The following is a 26,187-nucleotide window of genomic DNA, read 5'->3' on the forward strand; positions in this document are numbered from 1 at the left end:
TGCAGCCAAATTCTAGAAGGGAAGTTGTCTGCATCATACATAGTAAGGCGTATGCAACGTAGACATGTGTAGGTGTGTATTTGTGTGCGTGTGTGTGGTAGTAGATTGAACATAGAGCCTTGTGCCTCGTGGATAGGCACTGTCCCAGTGAACTAAGTCCTTACTCCTTACAAATGCATAAAAAGAGTAAAATTGCCGCCTGGAGAGAGGGCTTAGGGGTTCAGTCCCTAGGACCCACATGAGGGGGCTCAAACTGCCTGGAACTCCAGCTCCCGGGGACCACGCTCTGGCCTCCACGAGCCCCAGCAGAGAGGTGGCACGTACAGAGACACTTGGCCCACCGACATTTCAAAAACTCCTGACCCCAAGGACCTATACCCGACTAAGACGGTCTGCGACAGCCGCATAAAATTTAAAAAGGGGGGCAGGAGAGATGGCTCAGTGGTTCAGAGCGATGCTTGGTCTTCCAGAGGTCCTGAGTTCAATTCCAAGCAACTGCGTGGTGACTCACAACCATCCATAATGTGATCTGGGGGGGGGGGGGGGGAATAGAGCTGTAGAGATGGCTCGGCGGTTAAGAGCACTGACTCCTCTTTCCAAGGACCAAGGTTCAATTCCCAGCACCCACATAGCAGTTCACAACTGTCTGTAACTCCAAGATCTGACACCCTCACACAGACATACATGCAGGCAAAATACCAATGCACATAAAATAAGGTTTTTTTTTATTTTGTTTTGGTTTGGTTTGGTTTTTTGAGACAGGGTCTCTCTGTGTAGCCTTGGCTGTCCTGGACTTGCTTCATAGACCAGGCTGGCCTCAAACCCAAAGTGATCTGCCTGCCTCTGCCTCCCCAGTGCTGGGATTAAAGGCGAGCGGCACCGTGCCGACGTAAATTTGTTTTGTTTTGTTTTTTTCAAGACAGGGTTTCACCGTAAATTTTTTTTTTTTTTTTTTTTTTAAGTAAAATTACCTAGTTTTTTGAGACGGCCTTGCTGTGTATTGGTTAGATTTGCAGTGCTCCTCTTGCCTACTTTTTATGTCCTGCAAAAAGTGTTAGGCACATTTGTTCTGCCAGATCGTCGTGTACTTTACTCAAACTACGCTGGCAAGAACATCAGTATAATACGGGGCCACCCTACATGAAGTCAGTTCTTGGCCAGATGACGTTATGGGGCCACCCTACATGAAGTCAGTTCTTGGCCAGATGACGTTACGGGGCCACCCTACATGAAGTCAGTTCTTGGCCAGATGACGTTATGGGGTGATTTACCGTACCTCATGGGGGAAGTAACTAGGAACTTCTGAAAGCACATTAAAATGTCTGGGGAGATGGCTCAGTGGGCAAAGTACTTGCTCTGCAAGCATGAAGAGGTAAGTCTAGTTCCCGAGGGCCCAAGTGAAAAGCTAGGAGCTGGGACTGGAAAGATAGCTCAGGAGTTAAGAATGACAACTGCTCTTACAGAGAACCCTAGTTCAGAGGGCAGCACCTGCCTCAGGGGCACTCCCAGCCACCTGTAGCCCCATCCCCGAGACAGGAGCTTGTAACTACAGACAAAAACACTGCAGGCGTATTGTTTGTTTGTTTTTCTCTGTGTAGCCCTGTCTGTCCTAGACTCGCTTTGAAGACCAGGTTGGCCTCAAACTCAGAGATCCACCTCCCAAATGCTGGGACTGAAGGCATGCATCACCACTGCCTGGCACACAGGCATATTTTATGAATATAATCTTTTTTAAAAAGCCAACTGCCGCCAGGCCTGTAAAATCAGTACTGGAGAGGCAGCAATAAGAGGAACTGGGGTCCTCCCCCCCCCCCCCCCACTGCCCCAGACAAGGTTTCACTATTTAGCCCTAGCTTACCTAAAACTTGCTATGTGCACCAGGCTGGTCTGGAACTCAGAGAAATCCACCTGCCTCTGCCTCCTGCACATGCAATTTTTTTTTTTTTTTTGATTAATGATTGATGTGGGAGGTGCTACATCTAGTAAGGTGGTCTTGAGAAGTATTCCAAGGGTAGCTGAACGGAAGCCAGGGGAGCAAGCCAGGGGAGCAAGCCAGTAGGCAGCATTCTTCAACTCCCAAGCTTCTGCTTGAGTTCCTGCCTTGCCTTCCCTCAGAGATAGACTAGGATGGAACCTAGAAGGCAAATAACCCTCCCCCCCCCCCAGGCTCTTTTGGCCATGGCCCTTATTCACAGCAATAGGAAGCAAACTAGGACAAGTGCTAAGTGAAGTTAGCTGCAGATTTTAAGAAGTGTGACAGGGTAGGCAGGATTTGTACAGCCAATGAAGTTCGTTCACCCAGCAAGTACTTAAGTGTCTACTGTGTGACAGACATTGTTCCAGGGATGGAAGACAGAAGAGCTCGCAGGCTGGAAGGGTAGGATAGAAAGACAAGGAACACTGGGCAAAGGAAAGAAGCCCTTCGCCTCATGTCTTAGGGTTTCTGTTGCTGTAATAAAACATTATGAAAAAAAAAAAAAAAACATCATGACCAAAAGCAACTTAGAGAGAAAAGAATTTATTTAGCTTACATATGCATTAAGGAAGCCAAGGCAGGACTCAGATCGGGAACCTGGAGGCAGGAGCTGATGCAGAGGCCACGGAGGGGTGCTGCTCACTGGCTTGCTTACCCAGCCTGCTTTCTTATAGAATCCAGGACCACCAGCCCAGGGATGGCCATATTGGGCATTTAAGAAAATGCCCTACAGGTTTGCCCACAGCCTGATCTTATGGAGGCATTTTCTCAGTTGACGGTCCTTCCTTTCAGTGTCAAGTTGACATAAAATTGGCCAGCACACCTCACAATCCAGGTTGTTGTTGTCTGTTTGTTTGTTTTTGAGACAGGGTTTCTCTGTGTATCCTTGGCTGTCCTGGACTCACTTGTAGACCAGGCTGGCCATGAACTCACAGTAATACACCTGCCTCTGCCTCCCAAGTGCTGGGACTAAAGGCATGCTCCACCACCGTCTGGCTCCTGGCCTGTGTATGTTTTAACACACAACTTTCATATTAATAGGGTAGGCTCCAACAAGGAGCCATCCATGAAGGAAAACATTTGTCTTCCTTGCTCTCACAATAGCAATTTTACAACATAAAGTGCGTTACTTCTAGGCATCAGGAAAACCCCAAGTGTCACTGACTTAAGAGTAGCCCTACTTCAGTGGAATTCGGTGCCAGCAAATTCCAGCCCACAAGTATAAGCATAATAATGGTCAAAAAGGGTGATTCTAGCTTTGGTTTCTCATCTATAGAAAGAAACTTTTTTTAAAAACCACTTTGCTTCCTTTTATTCAATGAATAAAAGGGCTCATTACCTCACTAGGGCTCATTCGAATGTTATACCTTGGATTGTATTACCAGGTACCAGTTGGGTGTGCTTAAACACTCTTGCCCTTGCCGAACTAGGAACATGGAAGTGGGAGGGTCACGTGTTTGGTTAAATCATGCAGATCCTATAAATGTTGGCACACTCAAGTCTGCAGTTGAGGACAAATTCAAGAGCAGCCCATGCAGTATTTATGACACACCAGACATCCTAAGGTGCCACTGTCTCTTCCTAGTAGGGTGAATTTCTCCCAGTGGGCACTCAATGAAAACATCCTGAAGTTCTGGGCTGTGAAACTGCACCACCACAGCAGCCCTGCTGGGCCAGGAGCCTTCTCAGCTAGTTCAGGGACACTAACTACCACCACAGCAGCCCTGGTGCGCCAGGAGCCTTCCCAGCTAGTTCAGGGACACTAACTACCACCACAGCAGCCCTGGTGCGCCAGGAGCCTTCCCAGCTAGTTCAGGGACACTAACTACCACCACAGCAGTGCTGGTGTGCCAGGAGCCTTCCCAGCTAGTTCAGGGACACTAACTACCCCCACAGCAGCCCCGCTGCGCCTGGAGCCTTCCCAGCTAGTTCAGGGACACTAACTAGTGGAGTCCTAGAAGGAGTTCCACCAACTGGGCCTGCCCTTCTCTACAGCTTCGTCCACTGCCCAGAATGGACACTGTGGGTTACTGTGAAGTAACCTCAGGCTGCTGGTGACCCAGCCCTACGCTATGCCTGAACGTCTGATTTTTCTGCCTTCATCCATGAGGGCTGGGATTAAACCCAGGGCTTTGTGTGCGCTAAGCAAGTGCTAGATTTTCATCCCCTTACATGAAAAACTTTAGCTTGAACTATTGTCTCCAAGAAGTCACGTACTTCACGAAATCTGTTTTTGTGCTTGGTATGTTTGGGAACATGCATGTGCATACACAGGTACACATGCAAGTTCCAAATGTGTACACATGTAGAGGCTGGAAACTGACGTGCTATCTTCCTTGATCACTCATCTTAGTTTTTGAGTGCCTCTCTCTGATGCTAGCCAGCAAGCCCCAAGGGTCCTCCTCCTTCTCCCTGGCAGTGGGATTGTGGGCATTTGCTACCACACCCAGCTTTAGCTGAATGTTGCTCTAAACTCGGCTGTCATGTTTACAAGGAAAGCATTTTAGTCACTGAGCCATCTCCTCAGCCCCATAAAGTCTGTTATTTTTTGTGGTGCCGGAGATGGAGGCCTTTTGCCTGCTAAACAAACAAACCTATCATCAGCCTAGTGGTTTTTTGTTTTTGTTTGTCTCTCGAGACAGAGTTTTCTCTATTACACAGAATTCTGGTTGTCTTGGACTTTCCTGGTAGTTGGTAGACCAGGCTGGCCTCGAACTCACAGCGATCTGTCTGCCTCTGCCTCCCAAGTGCTGGGATTAAAGGTGTACACCACCATACCTCACTGTGTTTTGGTTTTGTTTGATTTTTCTTTCTTTCTTTCTTTTATTTTTTTGTTTGTGTTTGTTTGTTTGTTTGTTTTTGGTTTTTTGAGACAGGGTTTCTCTGTGTAGCCTTGGCTATCCTGGACTCCCTTTGTAGACCAGGCTGGCCTCGAACTCAGGTCGATCCACCTGCCTCTGCCTCCCAAGTGCTGGGATTAAAGGCGTGTGCCACCATGCTCGGCTTTGTTTTTTCAAGACAGGGTTTCTCTGTGTAGCCTTGGCTGTCCTAGACTCACTTTGTAGACTAGGACCCCACAGGACTGGCCCAACACCAAGCTCATATAATAGTTTAACTAACCAGTGGAGCTCCCTCTGTCCTAATTAAGCAATACCCAATAACCCTGGAAACAAAAGGGCTTATTGTGTCTGGACACATTCCAGATTGGAACAAAAGCAAATTTTCACCTGTGTAATTTCAGCGCAGTTACAAGTGTCTGCTCAAATAAATGCCACTGTATATTACTCCCTCAAAGGAAATGTCTGTTTGACCCCATAGTGTAGAAAGAAAAAGATAACTAGAGAAATGTAATATAACTTAATCAAGATTCTTAGAACTTTTTAAAAAAGATCTTATTTATTGTATATGAGTGCTTTATCTGCAGAAGAGGGCACCCGATCTCATTATAGATGGTTGTAAGTCACCATGTGGTTGCTGAGAATTGAACTCAGGACCTCTTAACCACTGAGCCATGTCTCCAGCCCAAGCTTTTTCTTTTGAGTACTGATGCATACTTTTTGTTTTGTTTTAAATTTTTGGCAAGGTCTCCTGCATCCTAGGCTGGCTTCAAACTTGCGATGACACTGGGTGCCCTTGGACTCCTGATTCTCCTGCCTCTACTTGGGACATGCTGGGATTATAGATGTGTGCCACTGTGCCTGGCTAATGATGTGCGGGTGACAGGACCCACAGCTTCATGTATAAAGGCGTTCTAACAAGTGGGTTTCATCTGGGGCTGTCATGTAAATATTTATTTCTTGGGAATACCTTGAATTGAAAAGTTGTACCTAGCAGAGGCAGGTGGATCTCTTTGAGTTTGAAGCCAGCCTGGTCAACAAATCAAGCCCAGGACAGCCAAGGCTACATAGAGAAACCCTGCCTTGGGGGTGGGGGGAAAAGTGGGGGGAGGGAGAAAGAAAAAAGAAAAAGAAAAACTTAAACCCAAAACCCAAAAAATTTAAGTTGTACCTAGAAATGTTAACATAGGATGTTAACATTTTACTAAGTTCTTTTCCCACACAAGCCAAACAGAAAGCAAAGTGTTACTAACATTTTCTATTTATTCATTAATAAAAAGTGCATAGTACAAGCCCTTTACCCCAATCCAAGTACCCAGTAAAAGATTAACAACAATGCCAGATGGCACAGACTGATTTGTTTGGCATGATTTAAACATTTAAAAACAGCAAATTACATTTAGTCCATCACATGAGCACTTCTGCGTTTAACAAAATAATCACTGTACATGTACCAAATACATGGACTCACTGAAAAAACGTAAGACTCTCCCCACTTTCATTGAGAAATGTAAGACTCTCCCCATTTTCATTGAGAAATGTAAGACTCTCACCCCATTTTCTAAGGCAACGACAAAATTTTAAACCATTGGTCATCCTCCTTCCTCAAATTGCTGTTTTCTGTTTTAAGCTGAGCTGGTCAAACGGGCATAAAATCAGGGAGAGATAAACTTCCATTTAGAGTGACAGACTTCCACAATCCCTCTAAAAATCTAAGATATTAGTAATTCTATAAATGCTATCATCGACACCAAATGGAACCATGGGACAGTGATACTCAACGGCTACACTGGAGAAGCTCTGCCCATTGTAAAACATGACTTAGCACGCACGGGATAGCGTTTAGACAGACGATAAAATCTTTTGCTATAAACAGTACCAAGGTTAACTTGCTCCATGTCGAAATCAGAAGAACAAAACTAGGTTTTCTGTGGAACAGTACGAAGGGCTCTCAGATGAATGCTGGGCAGCAGGAGCAAGCCAGCATGAGGAGAATGTAAGCATTCTGTCCCAGTTCTCTGTTTTAAGAGAATCGTAGCTACAGATCAAGCAAATGTTTGCGAGCCAAACAATGGTGTAGGAATAATGCTCGATTAAAGGGACACATGTAGAAGCTTCAAGAAGAGAATAATATAAATTATTAGCTAGGTTAATAATAATATTTTTTGCAGGATACCATTATTTCAGGAATATAGAAAAATTTTTCAAAGAAAACAAAATAACAAAGGGAAAAAAAAAGTAAAAACCCAAGCCCAAGTACTTCTTAAAGAAGCTCAATATCTGGATCATTTTTTAATTTTTATTTTTTGGTTTTTCCAGAGGTTTCTCTGTGTAGCCCTGGTTGTCCTAGACTTGCTTTGTAGACGAGGCTGGCCTCAAACTCACAGAGATCCACCTGCCTCTGCCTCCCGAGTGCTGGGATTAAAGGTGTGCACCACCACACCCGGTAGCTAAGCCTTTTCTATGTGAGAAAGCAAAATCTCTAAGGAGTTAAAAGAACAAGGCTGTGTCACTAACTTACTAGAGGGTTCAGACAGGAAAAGGCCAAGACACTTAGACACACACGCATGTGACAGAGATGAACACCTAGAATAGGAATCTACATTTTCAAGTCTCTAATACTAGATGTTCTGTATCCACACTTTGTCCATCTTTTTTTTTTTTTTTTTTTTTTTAACCAAGGTGATGCCTCAGCTACTTGTGAGGCAGAGTGCGTGAACACGTCAGCTCTCCATCAGGTCTAGCTTCTGCAGCCTAGAAAACAGACTCTTGGGACACGCATGCAGCCTTCAGAGGTGGAGGACAGGAAAAGAAATGCTACCTCAATCTTCCTCAGCTTTAAGTCCCTCATGCTTTTTCCTTTGTGAGGTGAGGTCCCCCTGTGTATGCAGCCTAGTCTGACCTCAAGACTGCCACCATAGCTGGGTTTTGTGTTAAACAGGCTACCAGCTTTGAAGCAGAGAAAACTTCCTGTTGGCCACAGCAGGAGAGGAACCCTTTACCCTGTGCTCTTCATCTGTTCAGGACTCAACTCACCTGGGTTGTCACCCTTTTATAAGTGCAAGTAGCTAAGAAGCGATTGTATTATTTCAAGCATTGAACACAAAGCCAAGTGAGCCAGGAGGAATGCGAGCAGCTAGCATCACCATACAGGACAAAGAGAGAGACGCCCTTAGTAATGCTCATGGGCCAGAGCAGAGCCATCCCGTGGGGGAAATAACTAGAGCGTCACACAGCCGGGCCACAAGCCTGTCAATGGCTGAATGATGCAGACCTTCAGTTCACGCCGTTTCTCGGGTCTGTACAGTAACAGCTTAGACTGACCGAGGAGGGGACGGTCTTATGTTGATAGCAAAGTATGTTCTGGTCCCAACAAATCACCTGCAGTTACTTCCTAGAAAAGAAAAGTCCAGACTGTCTAGGTGTGTTTAGATGCCATTTGTACTCACTGCTTTTGAACTGAGGAAAACAATGCAACCTTGTACTTTCTAAAAACATTTCTAAGTTTTGATTACCAATGCTCCTTTTCGTCATTTTCCTCCTTGGAAAGGCTTTTCTCTTCAGAAGGCAGAAGGGCCACAAAAGACTCAAATTTTTAATTAAAAAAAGGTATAAAAACAAGTAAATGGGTATTAAAATGTCAGCTCCCACACACAGTTGCAAGATGATTTCATTTTAATAGGGAAGTGTTAAAATGGAAGAGCGGCTTGCTGACAGGCACGCGCTTAAAAATCAAATACAGCTCAAGTTAGTACAGGATAGACTGTACCTGGCAAAGGCAGAAAGAACCCCCTCTTCCCTTCATGAGCTGTGTAAGGCTAGCATACAATGGCTTTCAACAACACACAACGGATTCTAAACCAACCACTATATTAATCAATCATGTTTATTTAAAATAGTCTCTCTCTCTCTCTCTCTTTTTTTTTTTTTTTTTTTTTGTTTTTCAAGGCAGGGTCTCTCTGTGTAGCCTTGGCTGTCCTGGACTCACTTTGTAGACCAGGCTGGCCTCGAACTCACAGCAATCCACCTACCTCTGCCTCCCAAGTGCTGGGATTAAAGGCGTGCGCCACCATGCCCGGCCCTATTTAAAATATTAACATCAGAAATTTTAAATGGGAATTTTTTTAAAAAGCAGTAAATAATCAATTCACTTTTCCTATTCTAGCCACATAAGCTGGCTGAGGCCAGGGAGATTTCAGCTGGAGATTGTAAGGAAAGTGGAAAGTGATCTAAGCTCTGACTGTCCCTAAGACTAGAGAAAACTGTCCCCCCCAAACACACTGCCAAGGTAAAGTAACTACGGTGTGGCTCTGCCACTCATAACAGACAACCCGAAATAAATACCTTACGAAAAGAATTAAAATCTATCAAAACCACTTAAAATATTTAAATGCAGAAATCTCAATTTTCCTTCAGTTGGGCCAGAGACCACCACAGACATTACGATCACGGTTCCAGGGCGAGCAAGTGACGTGTTTAAGCTCAGGCCACCCAACAACGCCCCGAGAACTCTGCAGTAGAATCATTTACTCAGGTATACTGTGAATAAAAACTGTCGCAACACAGGAAGCAAAAGTCAGTTTGCAAGTGAAATTTCTAGAAGCTCATGAAAACAATACCATCCCAAACTGCAGAGGAAAAAGGAAAAACAGTTAAGAGTACTCTGGTCATCTTCAGTCATTTGGTCGTGCAAGGTGTTCAACAGCCTCTGCTTCCCACGCATCTTAACGTTAGTCCACAGGAGGGGCGGGTGGGTCCTGTCCCTGCCATTAAAAGAAGAATGGGCTAAGTGACTGATTGGTTGTTTTTGTTTTGTTTTGTTCTTTCTTGTTTGTTTGTTTTTTCAGGACAGGGTCTCTCTGTGTAGCCCTGGCTGTCCTGGACTAGCTTTGTAGACCAGGCTGACCTTGAACTCACGGCGATCCTCCTGCCTCTGCCTCCTGAGTGCTGGGATTAAAGGTGTGCGCCACCACGCATGACTAAGTGACTTTCCTCTCATCAAGTAAGAAAGGAGCAGTGTGTTTGTTCCTAACACTTCACACTCACTAATTCAGACTTGCAGTCTTGGTGTTTTACACAAGGCAAATAGTTGACGTGGTGGTGTCTGCCCCATTCTTTTTTGCTTTGTTTTGTTTTGTTTTTTTGAGACAAGGTTTCTCTGTGTAGCCTTGGCTGTCCTGGACTCACTTTGTAGACCAGGCTGGCCTCAGACTCACAGCAATCCACCTGCCTCTGCCTCCTCTGCCTCTGTGAGTGCCACCATGCCCAGCGCCTGTGCCATCTTGCACATGGTATGGAAGAAAGGGAAGCTGCAGCGGTGATGGGCGTGTGCATATCTGTGCTACCCACCCTCCCCATGATGTGATTGGCTCGGGCAGTACACTCACAACTACAGACTTCTGCTTCTCACTGTGGGATGTCCACCAGAGTGTAGCTCAGGGGCATATGGTGACCATCGTATCACTGTAAGGGAAGCCTGCCTTATAGTGAAGCCTGTGGTAAGAGGAAAGACACTACGCATGTGTGTATGTAATACGTACTTAAAATGGGTATGTATAAGCCAGGCAGTGGTGGCGCACACCTTTAATCCCAGCACTTGGGAGGCAGAGGCAGGCAGATCTCTGTGAGTTCGAGGCCAGCCTGGTCTACAGAGCAAGTTCTACAGAGCAAGTTCCAGGACAGCCAGGGCTATATAGAGAAACTCTGTCTTGGAAAATCACAAATAAAAACATAAATGAATGGGGCCAGGGAGATGGCTCAGAGGGTAAGAACACTGGTTGCTCTTCCAAAGGTCCTGAGTTCAATCCCCAGCAACCACATGGTGGCTCACAACCATCTATAATGAGATCTGGTGCCCTCTTCTGGCCCACAGGTATACATGCAGGCAGACCACTGTATACATAATAAATAAATACATCTTTAAAAAATACCATAAATGGGGGCTGGAGAGATGGCTCAGTGGTTAAGAGCACTCTCTGCTCTTCCAAAGGACCTGGGTTCAATTTTCAGCACCCACATGGCAGCTCATAACTGTAACTCCAGTTCCGAGGCATCTGACACCAACATACCAATACACATTAAACTAAATAAAAGCTATGCCAAGCTATATGGCCTGAGATAGGAGGATCATGAGTTTATAGCCTGAGCTACAAAGTGAGTTCAGGTTAGCTGGGCCATATAGTGAGACTTTGTCTCAAAAACACAGAGAGAGAGAGAGAGGCAGGGAGAGAGAGACAGAGAGAGAAATGGCACTTTTTGCTTTGTTTTTCAAGACAGGGTTTCTCTGTGTAGCCTTGGCTTTCCTGGAACTCACTCTGTAGACCAGGCTGGCCTCGGATTCACAGAGTTCTGTCTGCCTCTGCCTGCCGAGTGCTGGGACTAAACGTGTACACCACCACTGCCCAGCCAAGGTATGGTTTCATCATAAAAAAAAAAGTTTTTGAGACAGGGTCTCCTATGGGTCTATGATGTCCCACCTCTGCCTCCTCAGTGCTGAGATCCCAGGTGTGTGTGCCTAGTCCTTGAGTGTCGGGGAGCCAGTGCAGGGCTTCATGCAGAAAAAACAAGCAGTCTACCAACTGAGCCACACCCCTAGCCTGAAATGTTTTTTTCTTTTTCTTTTTTAAAAATTATTTACTTTAATGTGCATTCGTGTTTTGCCTGAATGTGTGTCTATGTGAGAGTGTCATTTTTCTTAGGATTACAGACAGTTATGAGCTGCCATGTGGGTGCTGGGAATTGAACCCAGGTCCTCTGGAAGGGCAGTCAGTGCTTTTACCCACTGAGCCACCTCTCCAGCCCTGATGCTGTGTTGTTTATAGATAGCCATTCCCATTCCTGAAACGAGGTCTCACTTTGTAGGACAAGGTGGCCTGGGATTCACCAGGTCGGCTAAGCTAGCCTTCAACAACCCTCTCGGTCCACCCTCCCAAGTGCAAGGATTACAGATATGAGCCACACCTAGCTCTGTTTTCTTCTTCTTTCTTTTTTTTTTTTTTTTAAATGTTCATAACCACATAAAACCACTGAGGACTGGAACTTTTATTTTAACTATATTGAAGGAATTCAGCCCAAGAATTAAGTCTTCCTCTCAATAATTTAGGTATTTCAGTCAAACAAACACCCCCACACTACCCACAAAGGATTAACAGTAACTCTTACACTGTGCGGACTGGAGGGCTTTCCAGGGAGGCTGGAGCCTCTAAGATTAGGTGGCCTCAGTAAGAACAAGAGCACTGCGATCGCCATCCAGGCCATCAGGATCACAGTGATACTGATGCCGTTGTCACTGGAGGGTCCTGGCACTGAAGACAAACAAAAGGAACACGTGTAGCGAAACTACATATTGGGAAATAAAGGTACAGAGTTTAATGTTTAAGTGCTACCTTTAAAAATCACATTAAAAGAAAAAAAAAAAAAAAACACACAGCTTGTTGGGCTGTGGTGGCACACGCCTTTAATCCCAGCACTCGGGAGGCAGAGGCAGGCGGATCACTGTGAGTTCGAGTCTAGCCTGGTCTACAAAGCGAGTCCAGGACAGCCAAGGCTAACACAGAGAGACCCTGTCTTGAAACCACCCCCCCAAAAGAAACTAAAATTATAGACTATCAAATTTAAAGAAAAACAACAACAACAACAACAAAAAACCCCAGCAGATTGCAAAACTGGCCTCTCAATAAATACGACAGCTAGTTTTAGTTTTTCTGTATCAGAAAAGGTAAAAGCTATCCAGACAGGATGCTGAAGCGAGGCTGATGCTGTCCAGGTTCACCGGGCCCAGCATTCACTCCCAAGCGGCAGCACTGAGGCCAAAGTGCTAGCGGCTAAAACACACAGTCATTTTTAGTGCTCAGCTGGGCAACAGGAGGCTGATGGAGATGCAGCTTCTGCTCCCACCCCAGTCACTTTCTGAACAATGTTAACTTCCTGTGTTGTGCATGTTGGGTGTTGAGCCCAGGACTTTGCCCTGGCCACACAGGCCAATGCCCTGTGCGGCACTGATGTGAAGGTCAGAGAGCGAACCCTCAGGATCAGGCTCTTTCTTTTCACCATGTGAGTTCCAGGGATTCAACTCCCCACACAAGCCTGGGTGCTAAGCATCTTTATCAGCCGAGCTTGAACTCTGTTGGCTCCTACTGTTCCAGGGTAGCCTAGGCTGGCCTCATCCTCCTTTTCCTTCCCATAACTCCCAGACAAGTGTGTGTCATCACATCCAAAAACACTAGTGACACAAACATCTCTGCTGACCAACCACTCAGTAACCACTGCCCATCTCTCCGACTCTGAGCACTCAGGCCTGACCTTTTGCTGGGGTCACTTGGACCTCCTTATCTAATCTTCACTTTCTCCATCTTTATCTTTTCTAGTTACTCCGTTCCTTCTTCTTGAGCCAGTGTTCCCGTTGCCTGGCTGTGCACCGGTGAGGGCTGTGACCTATGATCTACACCACAGATTCTGCCCATCTGACTCGGGAGCAGCACAGGGGTGTGGTTTAATACTTTAAACCTTCCCAGGTAAATATGACGCAGTAATAATTCAACACTGCTCTGGCACAACTATGCAGACTCGGTCCTTCCAAAGCCTCCCTCCAACTCCACCCTGTGCAGCAAGCTTTGACAACGGACCTCCCCTTTCCTCTCTACCTCCATCTCTCCTGTATCAATCCCACTCTTTCTGCGACTGTCCTGCTGCCTTCTTCAAAATATCATAGCATTTCTCAATGGAAGGAATGGCTTCCCAGATTTCCTAATTAGGTGATCAAATTGTTGTTGCTGCCTTCCTAGGCTTGAGCTCAAACCCGGGGCCTGTTCATGCTGAGCAACTGCTATTCCATGCAGCTCCAGTCCTCGCTTAGGTCATTAACCGTTTGTTTGGTTTTTGTGTTTTTGGTTTTTGGAGACAGAGTTTCTCTGTGGAGCCTTGATTGACCTGGACTCCCTTTGTAGATCAGGCTATCCTCAAACTCACAGCGATCCTCCTGCCTCTGGGATTAAAAGTGTGAGCCACCACACCCAGCACTGTAACTAAGCAACCGTCTCTTGGCTCTTTGACTCCACTATCTCTTAGCTATTTGATCTTGGTGCCTTGGTTTCTTTGTCTATGAAAGGTAACCCTCCCTATCCCCTCACACAGTAGCAGTGGGTACTGAGATAGGGAGGACACAGAAAGCAGAATGGCAGCCACATAGCAGGCATTAAGCAAACACGCACTATCACCAACAGGACCAATCAGATTGCAGTAAAAATGGAGACCCTGGTAGACATGACCCTGGAGTAGAACAAGATGGTGAAGTGTCAAGGTGAATACAAAAGGTGCGGACAGAGAACACAGCCCCAGCGACTGACAGAGAACACAGCCCCAGTGACTGACAGAGAACACAGCCCCAGTGACTGACAGAGAACACAGCCCCAGTGACTGACAGAGGACACAGCCCCAGTGACTGACAGAGAACACAGTCCAGTAACTGACAGAGAACACAGCCCCAGTGACTGACAGAGGACACAGCTCCAGTGACTGACAGAGGACACAGCCCAGTCAGCGACTGACAGAGAACACAGCCCAGTCAGTGACTCACAGAGAACACAGCCCAGTCAGTGACTCACAGAGAACACAGCCCCAGTGACTGACAGAGAACACAGCCCCAGTGACTGACAGAGAACACAGCCCCGGTGACTGACAGAGAACACAGCCCCGGTGACTGACAGAGAACACAGCCCCGGTGACTGACAGAGAACACAGCCCCGGTGACTGACAGAGAACACAGCCCCGGTGACTGACAGAGAACACAGCCCCGGTGACTGACAGAGAACACAGCCCCGGTGACTGACAGAGAACACAGCCCCAGTGACTGACAGAGAACACAGCCCAGTGACTAACTGTGGGGGGGGGGGGGCGGGGAGAACGAAGGACAGGCAGGGGTGGGCAGCAAAATCCCTCACTTCGGCGTCTAAGTAGATGCAATTTTTCTGACCTTCAAGGCTTGATAATCTCTGTCTGTCTGTCTCTGGTGATCAAACCAATGTCTTCCAGCAGTTGGACATGCCCTCTACCACTGAACTGTATCCCCCAGCCCCATATTTACTTGTGGGACATAGAAGAGGCATGTGCCATGGCACCAACTAGGGAGTCAGCTCTCAGTTTTCAAGCTCGTTTGCTCTACAGTCAATCCTTCAGCTGGACCACGGGTGCACACAGGGATGGCTGGAGGTGAGTCTGCTGTCTGAGAGTATCCTGAGGACTGCTGGGAATGAGTTTGAGCTGTGAAAACTTTTTTTTTTTAATTTATTTATTGTATGTGCATTGGTGTTTTGCCTGCAGGTATGTCTATGGGTATCAGATCTTGAAGTTACAGACAGTTGTGAGCTGCCATGTGGGTGCTTAGAATTGAACCCAGGTCGAGTCAGTGCTCTTAACCACTAAGCCATCTCTTTAGCCCTGGGCAAACTCTTAAATATCATGTCAAGATAGAACTGTTTGTGAAGGTCATAGAGAGGTATGTAACAGTAATGCTTAAATTTTTTTTGTTTTACTTTTTCCGTTTTGTTTTTCAAGACAGGGTTTCTCTGTGTAGCCCTGGCTGTCCTGGAACTCTCTTTGTAGACCAGGCTGTCCTTAGACTCACAGTGATCCACCTGCCTCTGCCTCCCCAGTGCTGGGATTAAAGGTGTGTGCCAGCACTCCCGGCCTAAAAAAATTGTGTGTGTGTGTGTGTGTGTTTAATGTTTTTTAAAGATATGTGTGTGGGAGCTAGAGAGATGGCCCAGAGGTTAAGAGCACTGTCTACTCTTCCAAAGGTCCTGAGTTCAATTCCCAGCAGCCGCATGGTGGCTCCCATGCCCTCCACTGTGATGCAGGTGTACATGCAGATAGAGCCCTCATATACAAAATAAACAGATAAATGAAATCCTGCGTTTTGTTGGAGGGAAAGATATGTGTGGGCGCACACATCTGTGTGGGTACCAGAAGATGCTCTGAGCTACGGCTGGAGGTGCCCATGAGCTGCCTGACACAGGAGCTGGAAACTGACCTCAGCTCCTCTGTGAGAGCAGCAAGCTGGGCCGTCTCCTTAGCCCTACACCAAAGCATTTAACTGAGGGAATGTCATTATCTAGCCCAATTTTTTAAAAGTTACATATGTATTTATTTGCTTGTTTTGTGTTTGTGTATTAGCACACATGCCACAGCACACTTGTTGAGGTCTGAGGACAGTTGAGAAGGTTAGTCCTCTTCTTCCACAGGTGGGGGGTCTGGGGTGTGGCGTGGGAGTCCCAGGGAACTGAACTCAGATCATTAGGCCTGGAGGCAGACAGCTTTACCTGTTGAGCCAACTTGCTGGTTGGTCCTTGCTCTGTTTGTTTGAGATCTCATGTATCCAGGCTGGCTTGGACTCATGTGAAGCCACGGCTGGCGTCAATTCCTAATTCTCCTGTCTCTGTCTCTAGAATGCTGGGGTTACAGGCCTGTGCCACTTACTTCTGCTTTGCTGAATATTGAAAAATGATTATGGTGGTGCCATTCTAGGAAGTAAATTGGTATATGAAACCAGTAAGACTCTATAGGCCAGAGGTAAAACCACAGGTGAAGGGGACATAACTAAAGCGGCAGCAACAGGTGGAGATGGCAGGAACGATGCTTAGGTGTTAAAAACACAGACTCAGCCTGGCGTGGTGGTGCACGCCTGTAATCCCAGCACAGACAGGCAGAGTGCTGTGAGTTCGAGGCCAGCCTGGTCTACAAAGTGAGTCCAGGTCAGCCAAGGCTTCACAGAGAAACCTTGTCTCAAAACACAAAAACAACAACAACAAAAATACAGACTGAAGAAGATTTGAGGGGGTCAAGCCCAGTGGGTGAGTCAGAAGGACCCTCAAGCCAGCCTGAGCTGAGTAATGAGTTTGCACCGGTAGCTCAGTGCTGGAGAGCTTGCCTAGCGTGCTGAGGACTTGGGTTTCATCTGCAGCATCATACGGAACAATCTACAAAGATTCTACAAAGCCCTAAAGGTGTTTTTTTTTTTCATGTTCAGATAAACCTCTGAACTGCCCTTAAAAGTGGTTTTATGAAAAGCTTAGAAATGTTCTTCAGATGGCTGCCTTCCGTAATGAGGAAAATACGCCCAAAGGTAATTATAAAATGCAGGGGCTAAAGCCTGGCGGGGGGTGGGGGGTGGGGAACGGCTGGACACACATCTGCAAACACAAGTCAGTTGGCAGGGAGGGCGATGAAGCCCTGGTGCTGGGACTCTGGAGGACAGGAGGGGTAGGCCCCCCAGGGGGCCCTGCCCTCACCCAGCCTGGAATGAAGACTACCATGGATACCTAAGTAAAGCAGACACTGGACACATAGTTACTAGGCACAGGACAACAGGATAGTACCAAACAAGAAGGTGAAACTCTGTCCTCAAAATGTAGATAAGAATGAGGGACAGCAGGGCAGGGCTTTGCAGCCAGAGCACCTGCCACCAAGCTTGACAACCTAAATTTGGCTCCCAATCCCCAATATGTTAAAAAAAAAAAAAGTTTTTTGTTTTGTTTTGTTTTTTTCAAGACAGGATTTCTCTGTGCAGCCCTAGTTGTCCTTGAGCTCACAAAGATTTGCCTGCCTTCTCTGCCGAGTGCTGAGATTAAAGGCGTGTGATATCACTGCTGGGCATCTAAATATTTTTTTAAAAAGACATAGAGAGGGAGCTGTGTGCAGCCTGAGTCGAGACCCAGTGGGATGCGTTTACTGCTAACGGTGCAGCTGCAACAGCTCAGAAGCAGGATGAAACAGGGAGGCCAGAGAAAGACAGTCCCGGGGTCATCAGCCATGGTCACAGCCACATCACAGGCTTCATGGGTCAGAAAACCCCTAAAGAGTTGGTGGGTTTTTGATTTGTTTTGGTTTGTTTTGGTTTTTTGAGACAGGGTTTCTCTATGTAGCCTTTACTGTCCTGGACTTGCTTTGTAGACCAGGCTAGCCTCAAACTCACAGCGATCTGTCTGCCTCTGGGATTAAAGGTGTGCGCCACCACACCCGGCTCAAAAGCAAACTTATTTGTTCAAGCAAATTGTGTTACAGAAAACAGGGAGACAGTTAAGAACATGTAAGGCTGGGCATCTTGACACTCACTTTTGATCCCAGCACTTGGGAGGCTGAAGCAGTAGGTCTGAGTTCGAGACCTGCCTGTTCTACTTAGTGAATTCTAGACCAGCCAAGGCTACATAAACAAACAAACAAAGGAGCAGGACCTATTATAACAGTCTACACATGAGACGGTGAACAGGGAGGAGGCCCAATGAGGCGATGAGAAGTACAGTTTTGGTTACATCCTGGAGGCAGATGATAAACGGATGGATGCTGAGAGCCAAGGGCCACTTTCAGGACAAGCTGCCTCAACTTCATGAAAAAGACAGAGGAAGAAAAGCATCTGTGCCAGATCCTAGCAGGAGCTCGGTTCTCAAGATGATGGTTTTGTGATGTCTGAGAAACATCACAGTGGACACGTCCAGAGGACAGTCACCAACACAAGCATGAGTCATGAGCGCTGAGAGCATCATCAGGGGATTGTAGGAGAGGAGAGCTGCAGACAGTGAGCACACACCATGGTACATTCCTAAAATCCTAGCAACCTTGGGAGGTGGAGGTCATACAATCAGATGTTCAAGGCCAACCTGGGCTATGTAAAACTGATTTTAAAAAATAAAAATAAAAGCCGGCGTGGTGGCGCACACCTTTAATCCCAGCACTCGGGAGGCAGAGGTAGGCGGATCGCTGTGAGTTCGAGGCCAGACTGGTCTACAAAGTGAGTCCAGGATGGCCAAGGCTACACAGAGAAACCCTGTCTCGAAAAACCTAAATAAATAAATAAATAAACAAATAAATAAGACAAAGGGACAATACTGTTGATTATTCAAGGCCTTTGCCTTTGTTGGGACCCAGGCCCAAGCTCATGTTGCCCAACGGTACTTACACTCCCGGAGGCACTCTGTGTCCGTGCAGTAGGACTGCGACTGCCGGAGCTGCAGTGACAGAAAGCAGAGTTAGCTGCTGAGCCACCCACATGGCAGGGACGGTCAGACTGGGGTTTGGGGGCAGGGGAGGTAGGGTGGGGGTGGCAGGTAAGACAGAGCTAGCTCAGCATGCTTGCAGCCCTACATGTAATTTCTAGTAACACGTAGTAAACAAGCTAATCTTTTTTTTTCTTTCTTTCTTTCTTTTTTTTTTAGTTTAGGCATATTTATTTTATTTTATGTGAGCATTTTGCCCATATGTTTGTCTGTGTACCACATGCATGCAGCAGCAGTCAGAAGTGGGCATTGGATCCCCAGATCTGGAGGTGCAGAGACTATAAACTACCATATGGGTGCTGGGAATTGAACCCAGGTACTGGAAGGGCAGCCAGTGCGCTTAATCTGCTGAGCCATCTCTCTAGGCTATTTTTATTTTTTTGAGACAGGGTCTGATGTATACCAGGCTAGCCTCAAACTCACTACACAGCAGAGGATGGCCATAAACTCTTGCCTCTACCTCCCAAAGGCTAGAATTACAGAGATGTGCCACCATGCCCAATTAGAAAATTTGGCTTTGGGGCCAGGTGTGGTGGCACACGGCTTTAATCCCAGAGGCAGAGGCAGAGGCAGAGGCAGGCGGATCGACCTGAGTTCGAGGCCAGCCTGGTCTACAAAAAGACAAGAAAAGAAAAAAAAATCTGGCTTTGGAACCATGAGATTATAAATTTCAAATATTTCCAAATCCAGGGCTGGACACAGTGGTGCGCCCATGTAATCTCAGGGAGAGGCAGGTGAGTCTCTGTAAATTCAAGGCTAGCCTGGTCTACAAAACCAGTCAGGGCAGCCAAGGCTACACAGACAACCCCTGTCCTGAAAAACCAATAATAAATAAATAAATAATCTATCAGTCAATTGCATAAGTCAAATTATGACTGTTCAGCTCATGCCCAGGTCTTTTAGGTGATTGAGAAATGAAAATCTCACTGGAGTTCATTGATGGATAGAGAGTGAAGAAATTCAGTCTTATAAATGACAGACATCCTCTTGCATATTCAGTAACTCACCCCCTGCAATTGTTTGTACAGCCACCAGCTGAACAACTGCTAGGCTGACTGAGCCTGGGCTTGGCAGAGTGGCAGGCGCCGCCTTAAAGTCCGGTTAGGCAACTTCCTAATGTTTCAAGACTGGGTAAGTTACTTGACACCTCTAAGTTTTGTTTTTTGTTGTTTTGTTTTGGGTTTTTTTTCCATTTATTAAAATGGTGCCAAGAAACTACCTACTTATCAGGGGACGATCAAGGATTTGCATAGATAACACCTGTGAAACTGTGAAATGCAGCTAACAACCCAATAAACAATATTATTAGTATTGTGCTATACACAGAATACGGTCTTTTTTTTTTTTTTTAAGTTTTATTTATTACTTATACAATATTCTGCCTGCCTGGATGCCAGCAGGCCAGAAGAGGGCATCAGATCACATTATAGATGGTTGTGAGCCACCATGTGGTTGCTGGGAATTGAACTCATGACCTTTGGAAGAACAACCAGTGCTCTTAACCACTGAGCCAGCTCTCCAGCCCACAGAGTACCATCTTATCTGAGCAATAAACAACTCACCCTCTGTTATACTCTAAGACATCATGTTGCTGTGTCAGAATGGAAGTGAAAGGTCTCAACTAATGTAAAATGATGCCATATACCTTTTGTCTGTCTGTTTGATCAAGATGGGGTTTCCTTGTGTAGCCTTTGCTGTCCTGGAATTTTTAGCTTTGTGGACTAGGCTGGTCTCAGAGATCCCCCTGCCTCTGCACCACCTGCCTGTTCTGAATCCAAAAGGAATCATCTGAACACTCAAGGGGAAACAAGACTACAAGACTCTTGTCACTGAATAGACGGACACACACACACACACACACACACACACACACACGCTCAGACATGAGACTCCCTAGAAGCTCACAAGCCAGCTAGCCTCATGCACAAATGGGGAACAAGAGAAAAATCCTGTTGCAGTATAGACTAGGCTGGCCTCAAATACACAGAAATGACCTGATTCTGGTTTCTACATGCTGGAATTAAATAAGGTGTATATGCCACCAAGTCATTTTCACAAGTATGTTTTAGGTATCATGCATCTCCTCAAGTTTAATGACAAAATTTTGCATTTGTTATGATTTTTTTCCAAGACAGGGTTTCTCTGTGTAACAGCTCTGGCTGGCCTGAAACTCACGGAGATATGCCTGCCTCTGCCTCCCAAGTGCTGGGATTAAAGGCGTGCACCACCACCACCTGGCTTGTTATGATCTTTCAACGGTATGATTTAATTTTACGCTCAAATTAATAAAACTTTTTTCTTTGGTTTTTTTTTTTTGTGTGTGTTGTTTTGTTTTTTGAGGTAGGATTTCTCTGTGTAGCCCTGGCTGTCCTGGACAGCTAAGTTTGTGTTCTTTATACCAGCAGGGCAGTGGTGGCACACACCTTTAATCCCAGCACTCAGGAGGCAGAGGCAGGTGGATCGCTGTGAGTTCCAGGCCAGACTGGTCTACAAGGAGAGTCCAGGACAGCCAAGGATACACAGAGAAACCCTGTCTCGAAAAACCAAAACACAACAATATGTACAATGACTATGTAATTCAGCAATCTGAATTAGTGTTTGTGTCCACATAAAGGGGGCGCCCAAAGTTCCTAAATTTGTAACTTTTTAAATTATACTAAGACCAAATCTCAGCAATTTCAAATCAAACATAACAAAACTTTATTAAAACTATTGAAAACTGGGATGGAGAGATGCTCAGTGGTTAGGAATACTTCCTGTGCCACTAGCCCAGGGGTGCATACCTGTAATCCTAGCACCTGGGAGGCAGCGGCAGGTGAATCTGTGAGTTCGAGGCCAGCCTGGTCTACAAAGGGAGTCCAGGACAGCCAAGGCTACACAGAGAAACCCTGTCTCAAAAAAACCAAAACAACAACAAAAAATTCCTCTCTGCAGGAGCCAGGAGGTGTGGTGGTGCACACCTGTAATCCCAGCACCTGGGAGGCAGAAGCAGGAGGATCTTTGTGAGTCTATAAAGCAAATCCCGGACAGCCAGGGCTACACAGAGAAGCCCTGTCTCAAAAAACCAAAAAAGAAAGCAGGCTGAGCAAGCCATGGGGTGCAAGTACAAAGTGAAGTAATATTCCTCCTCAGCCTCTCCGCTCTCCATCAGCTGCTGCCTCAGGCTCCTGCCCTGACTTCGTGCCCTGAGGGAAAGATGGAATGAACCCTTTCCTCGAATAGTTGCCTTCAGTCATGCAACAGACTGCAACAGAAGCATAACTAATCAAACCCTAATCTCACAGAACCAGGAAGAACACAGCAGAAGGATAACTAATCAAACCCTAATCTCACAGAACCAGGAAGAACACGGAGAACTCTGAACAGGACTGCTGTTTATCTCACCAGATTGATCAGTCTTCTCATCGCATGTTCATGGGAGCAAACACATTCACAGGGATCAAATCCACCTTCAGCCATGGTTATGCAGCTTGATTTTACTCAACTATTTAAATCTAGAAAGAAAGAAAAAATAGTTAAGAGTACTGTTGAGTTTCTCTCCAGGGATGAAAATTTCACACACTGCATGGACTCATGTGTAGCTCGTATTTATCAGTGGTATGTACCTTATGAAACTAGCACTAATATGTAGTAATTATAATTTTATCGTATGAATATGAAGCTATACAAGTTACCGGCTCCTCCAGCCACCAGCCCAACTTTATAGAAAGCGTCCTTGGGTGTTCTGACTGGCCTTGCCTCGGATGCTATGGCCTATTCTACTTAATTACTTAATTCCTAGACAGTATTTGCTACTGAAATAAAATTACACAAAATTTTCTTGTTTTGTTTTCTGTTATTGTTTCTCTGTGTATCCTTGGCTGCCCTGGACTTGTTTTGTAGATCAGGCTGGCCTCGAACTCACAGAGATCTGTCTGCCTCTTCCAAGGGCTGGGATTAAAGGGGTGGCTGCTTAAAATAAAAAAAATAATGCAAACCTTATGCTATCAAGAAAACAGATTGAGCTGGGGGCTGATGGTGCATGCCTTTAATCCCAGCATTTGGGAGGCAGAGGCAGGCGGATCGCTGTGAGTTCGAGGCCAGCCTGGTCTACAGAGTCCAGGACAGCCAAGGCTACACAGAGACCCTGCCTCAGAAAAAAACAAAAACAAAAAAAAAACAAAAAAAAAAAAAAAAGAAAGAAAGAAAAGAAAAAAGAAAAAGAAATGTTGTGTAGGGAGCTGTGCAGAGGTCAGAGGACAGTTTGTGAGAGTTGGTTCTCTCATAGGTCCTGGAGAGATCTCTGGTCATCAGGCCTGGCAGTTCTGTCCCTTTGCTCCTCTGAACCTTTTCGCTGGCTGATTTGAAGACATATCTTTCTCCCTTTTTGTGTTTTTGTAATTTTTGTTTGTTTATTTGGTTGGTCTGTTTCTTTGTTTTTGGTTTTTTGACAGGGTTTCACTTTACACGGAGCCCTGGCTGTCCTGGAACTCACAGCCATCCACCTGCCTCTGCCTCTGGAGTCCTGGCATTAAAGGCGTGTGCCACCACTCTGGCTTGAAGACATTTCTAAGCTGTCCTGAAATCAAGCTGCAGAACAGTCTGTGCAACCTGTTTTTCCTCAAGTGTCTTTTCATCTAAACCCTATTCGTAGGAGCCAAGCAGGAGAAATGGAGGTGCTTGCAGCCAGCCTCCCAAAAGCTAAGATGCACTACAAGCAAACTCCGGCTTGTTCCTGTCAGCTCACATCTTCTGGAGCCACCCTGTAGCCACACCTTTAAGTGAGCAGTGAGTGTGTGTGTAGGGGTCAGGATTCTCCTTAGTGAACTGTGTACAATGGACAGAAAACTCCAAGTAAATATAATCTCCCTTTATAGGGAGGTTAGACTTGTCCTTCAGACTGTGCTGGTGTAGACGTAACCAGTGTCCTTCAACACTACCCGTCTCTCCTTCCTCCTGTCTGAGTCTTCCGCAGCAAATGAAGTGTGGGTTAAAATTATTTTTTTTGTTTGTTTGAGACCAGGTCTTCTGTAGCACAGGCTGGTCATGACTGTGAACTCTGATCTTTCTGGCTCCACCTCCCAATTCCTAGGATTATGGGTGTGTGCCATCACACCCAACTTAACTGAGACTTTTTAAAAAATAATTTATATGAGTACTTTATCTGCACGTACACCTGCACGTCAGAAGACATAGCATAGATCCCAGTATAGGTGGTTGTGAGCCACCATGTGGTGGCTGGGAATTGAACTCAGACCTCTGGAAGAGCAGACAGTGCTCTTAACCATCTCTCCAACCCCTCACAAAGATGTTTGAAAATGAAATTCAAATACCAAAATGCCCAAACCCTTTCCAGCTCTCCGGTCTCTGAACACGGGGCTCTTGGAGAGCACCAGGGCTAGAAAGAGATTTGCTTCTATCTCCCAACAATCGGTCACAAGTGTAAACACAGTTCTCTTCAGGTCTGCCTTCAATTTACGCAGCGTTCCACTCGACCTGCCTCTCCTTCCAATGAGTCCCTCTTAGTCACCATCACGCTCCACACCTCCTGTACTGTTTCAGCCACATCACTCACTGTAGAAACATTTATGGAATTCTTGACAGTGTTTATATCTATACGTGCCAGGAATGCATAAACAGACTGGGGTTTTAAATTATCTTCATCTTGATTAGCTTCTATGGATGAGAATGAACGGTTTAAACCAGGACACTCCTTACAGAATTTTCTACACGTAATTGAGCTGTTTCAGTTCTATTCAATTTTCACTTTACCGTTCCCATCTTTATTTACTTTATTTTATTATTTCTGAGACAGGGTTTCTCTGTGTAGCTTTGGCTATCCTAGAACTCACTCTGTAGACCAGACTCAGAGATCCGCCTGTCTCTGCCTCCCTGAGTTTACAGGTGTGCGCCATCGCTGCTTGGCACAGTTCCCATCTTTTTTTTTTTTAACACCCATCTTTAATAATGTTTGTTTGTTTGTTTGTTTATTTTGGCCAAGTGTTGGCATTGGTGGTGCACGCTCTTAGTCCCAACGCTTGGGAGGCAGAGGCAGGTGGACCAGCCTGGTCTACAGAATGAGTTCCAGGACAGCCAAGGCTACACCAAGAAACCATCTCTCCAAAAAAGAAAAAAAAAAAAACCCACAAAATTCCCCCCCCCCTTTTTTTCTTTTAGTAGAATGACCACAGTTGGGAAACAAGTGTGCCAGTGTGCAACAGAAGCTGAACAATGTAACTAATGCCACCTCACATTTGCTTCAGAGACATTATGAAATTGCACTGTGCTGAGCAAGACTTAGCAGGGCCACTGAGTCAATGCTGGGAATCCGCCCAGAGGCACAGGCAGGAGGATTGCTGAGTTCCAGGCCAGCCTGGCCTACAAAGTGGGTCCAGGACAGCCAGGGCTACACAGAGAAACCCTGTCTCAAAAAACAAAAGAAAAAAAGAGAGGTCTTTGATGGACTCATTTAGAAGCTTGCTTTCTCCCCTTTGCTTTGACTAAAGCTGCTCGTGTCTTTAGCACACATCCTTGAAGCTAGGCAACGGTGCCACCACCACAGGAATGGGCTTAACCCTTAAGGACTTATCAGCTTCACTACTTATTTCCTAAAATGTGCAAACGAAGAGCTTGGGATACAGCTTGGGGGACAGTGAGCTTTGCCTAGCATGCAGGGTTTCATCACCCACCCTCATCAACAGGGAGGGCATGAGGCACATTCCTGTAAGTGCCAACGCTCTGAGGGAAGATCAGAAAGTCAAGGTCATCTTGATCCATGAGACCTTGTCTCCAAAAAAAGAAAGAAAGAAAGAAAAGAAAAGAAAAAAGTGCAAGTGGTTACAAAAGGCCTAAGTCATAAAGACAGGCACTAGGGTAGGGCTAGGAGGATAGGTCAGTGGCTAAGAGCTCTCTTGCAGGGGCCTAGTGCCCACAACTACCTGAAACTCCAGTTCCAGGAGTCCCAATGACCTCTGGTCTCCATGGGTACCAGCAGACAGATGGTGCACATAAATTTATAAAGGCACACACATATACACAAAAATCAATCTTTAAAAAAGTTAAAAAAAAAATCACCAGTGCCTCGGAAATGGTCAGCCTCTCTCAACAAAGCCCAGGCGCTTGTATTATGTACTTTACTGCAGAGCCATAGTGCCAATCTCTAGTAAGGAATTTTTTCTTTTACTACAGCCATTATCTCTAGGGACAAATACATCTCAATTTTCTTGCACTGAGTACGTTAAATTGACTGAATCTTTATCAATCAGTAAACTTGCTGGTTAGAGTTAATACACTTTCTTATCAGTTGAGTGGTGGTGGTAGTGCATGCTTAATCCTAGCACTCAGGAGGCAG

The 26,187-nt window shown here is 45.9% G+C and overlaps 1 protein-coding gene across 2 annotated transcripts in view; it reads right to left on the minus strand.

Moving 5' to 3' along the window:
* Positions 1–9,036: 9,036 nt before the first annotated feature.
* Smim14 (small integral membrane protein 14) overlaps positions 9,037–26,187 on the minus strand; it is a 34,772-nt gene continuing 17,621 nt past the window's right edge. For both annotated transcript variants that reach the window (XM_051164809.1, XM_051164807.1), the window contains exons 2-5: positions 22,242–22,351; positions 18,761–18,809; positions 11,974–12,116; positions 9,037–9,575 (exon numbers count right to left, since the gene is read on the minus strand). In XM_051164809.1, the coding sequence (XP_051020766.1) occupies positions 9,543–9,575; positions 11,974–12,116; positions 18,761–18,809; positions 22,242–22,316 (300 nt within the window). In that variant the 5' untranslated portion in view covers positions 22,317–22,351 and the 3' untranslated portion in view covers positions 9,037–9,542. The remainder of the gene's footprint in view (positions 9,576–11,973; positions 12,117–18,760; positions 18,810–22,241; positions 22,352–26,187) is intronic.

This window comes from Acomys russatus, chromosome 22, assembly GCF_903995435.1.
Source record: "Acomys russatus chromosome 22, mAcoRus1.1, whole genome shotgun sequence".
Lineage (NCBI taxonomy): Eukaryota > Metazoa > Chordata > Mammalia > Rodentia > Muridae > Acomys > Acomys russatus.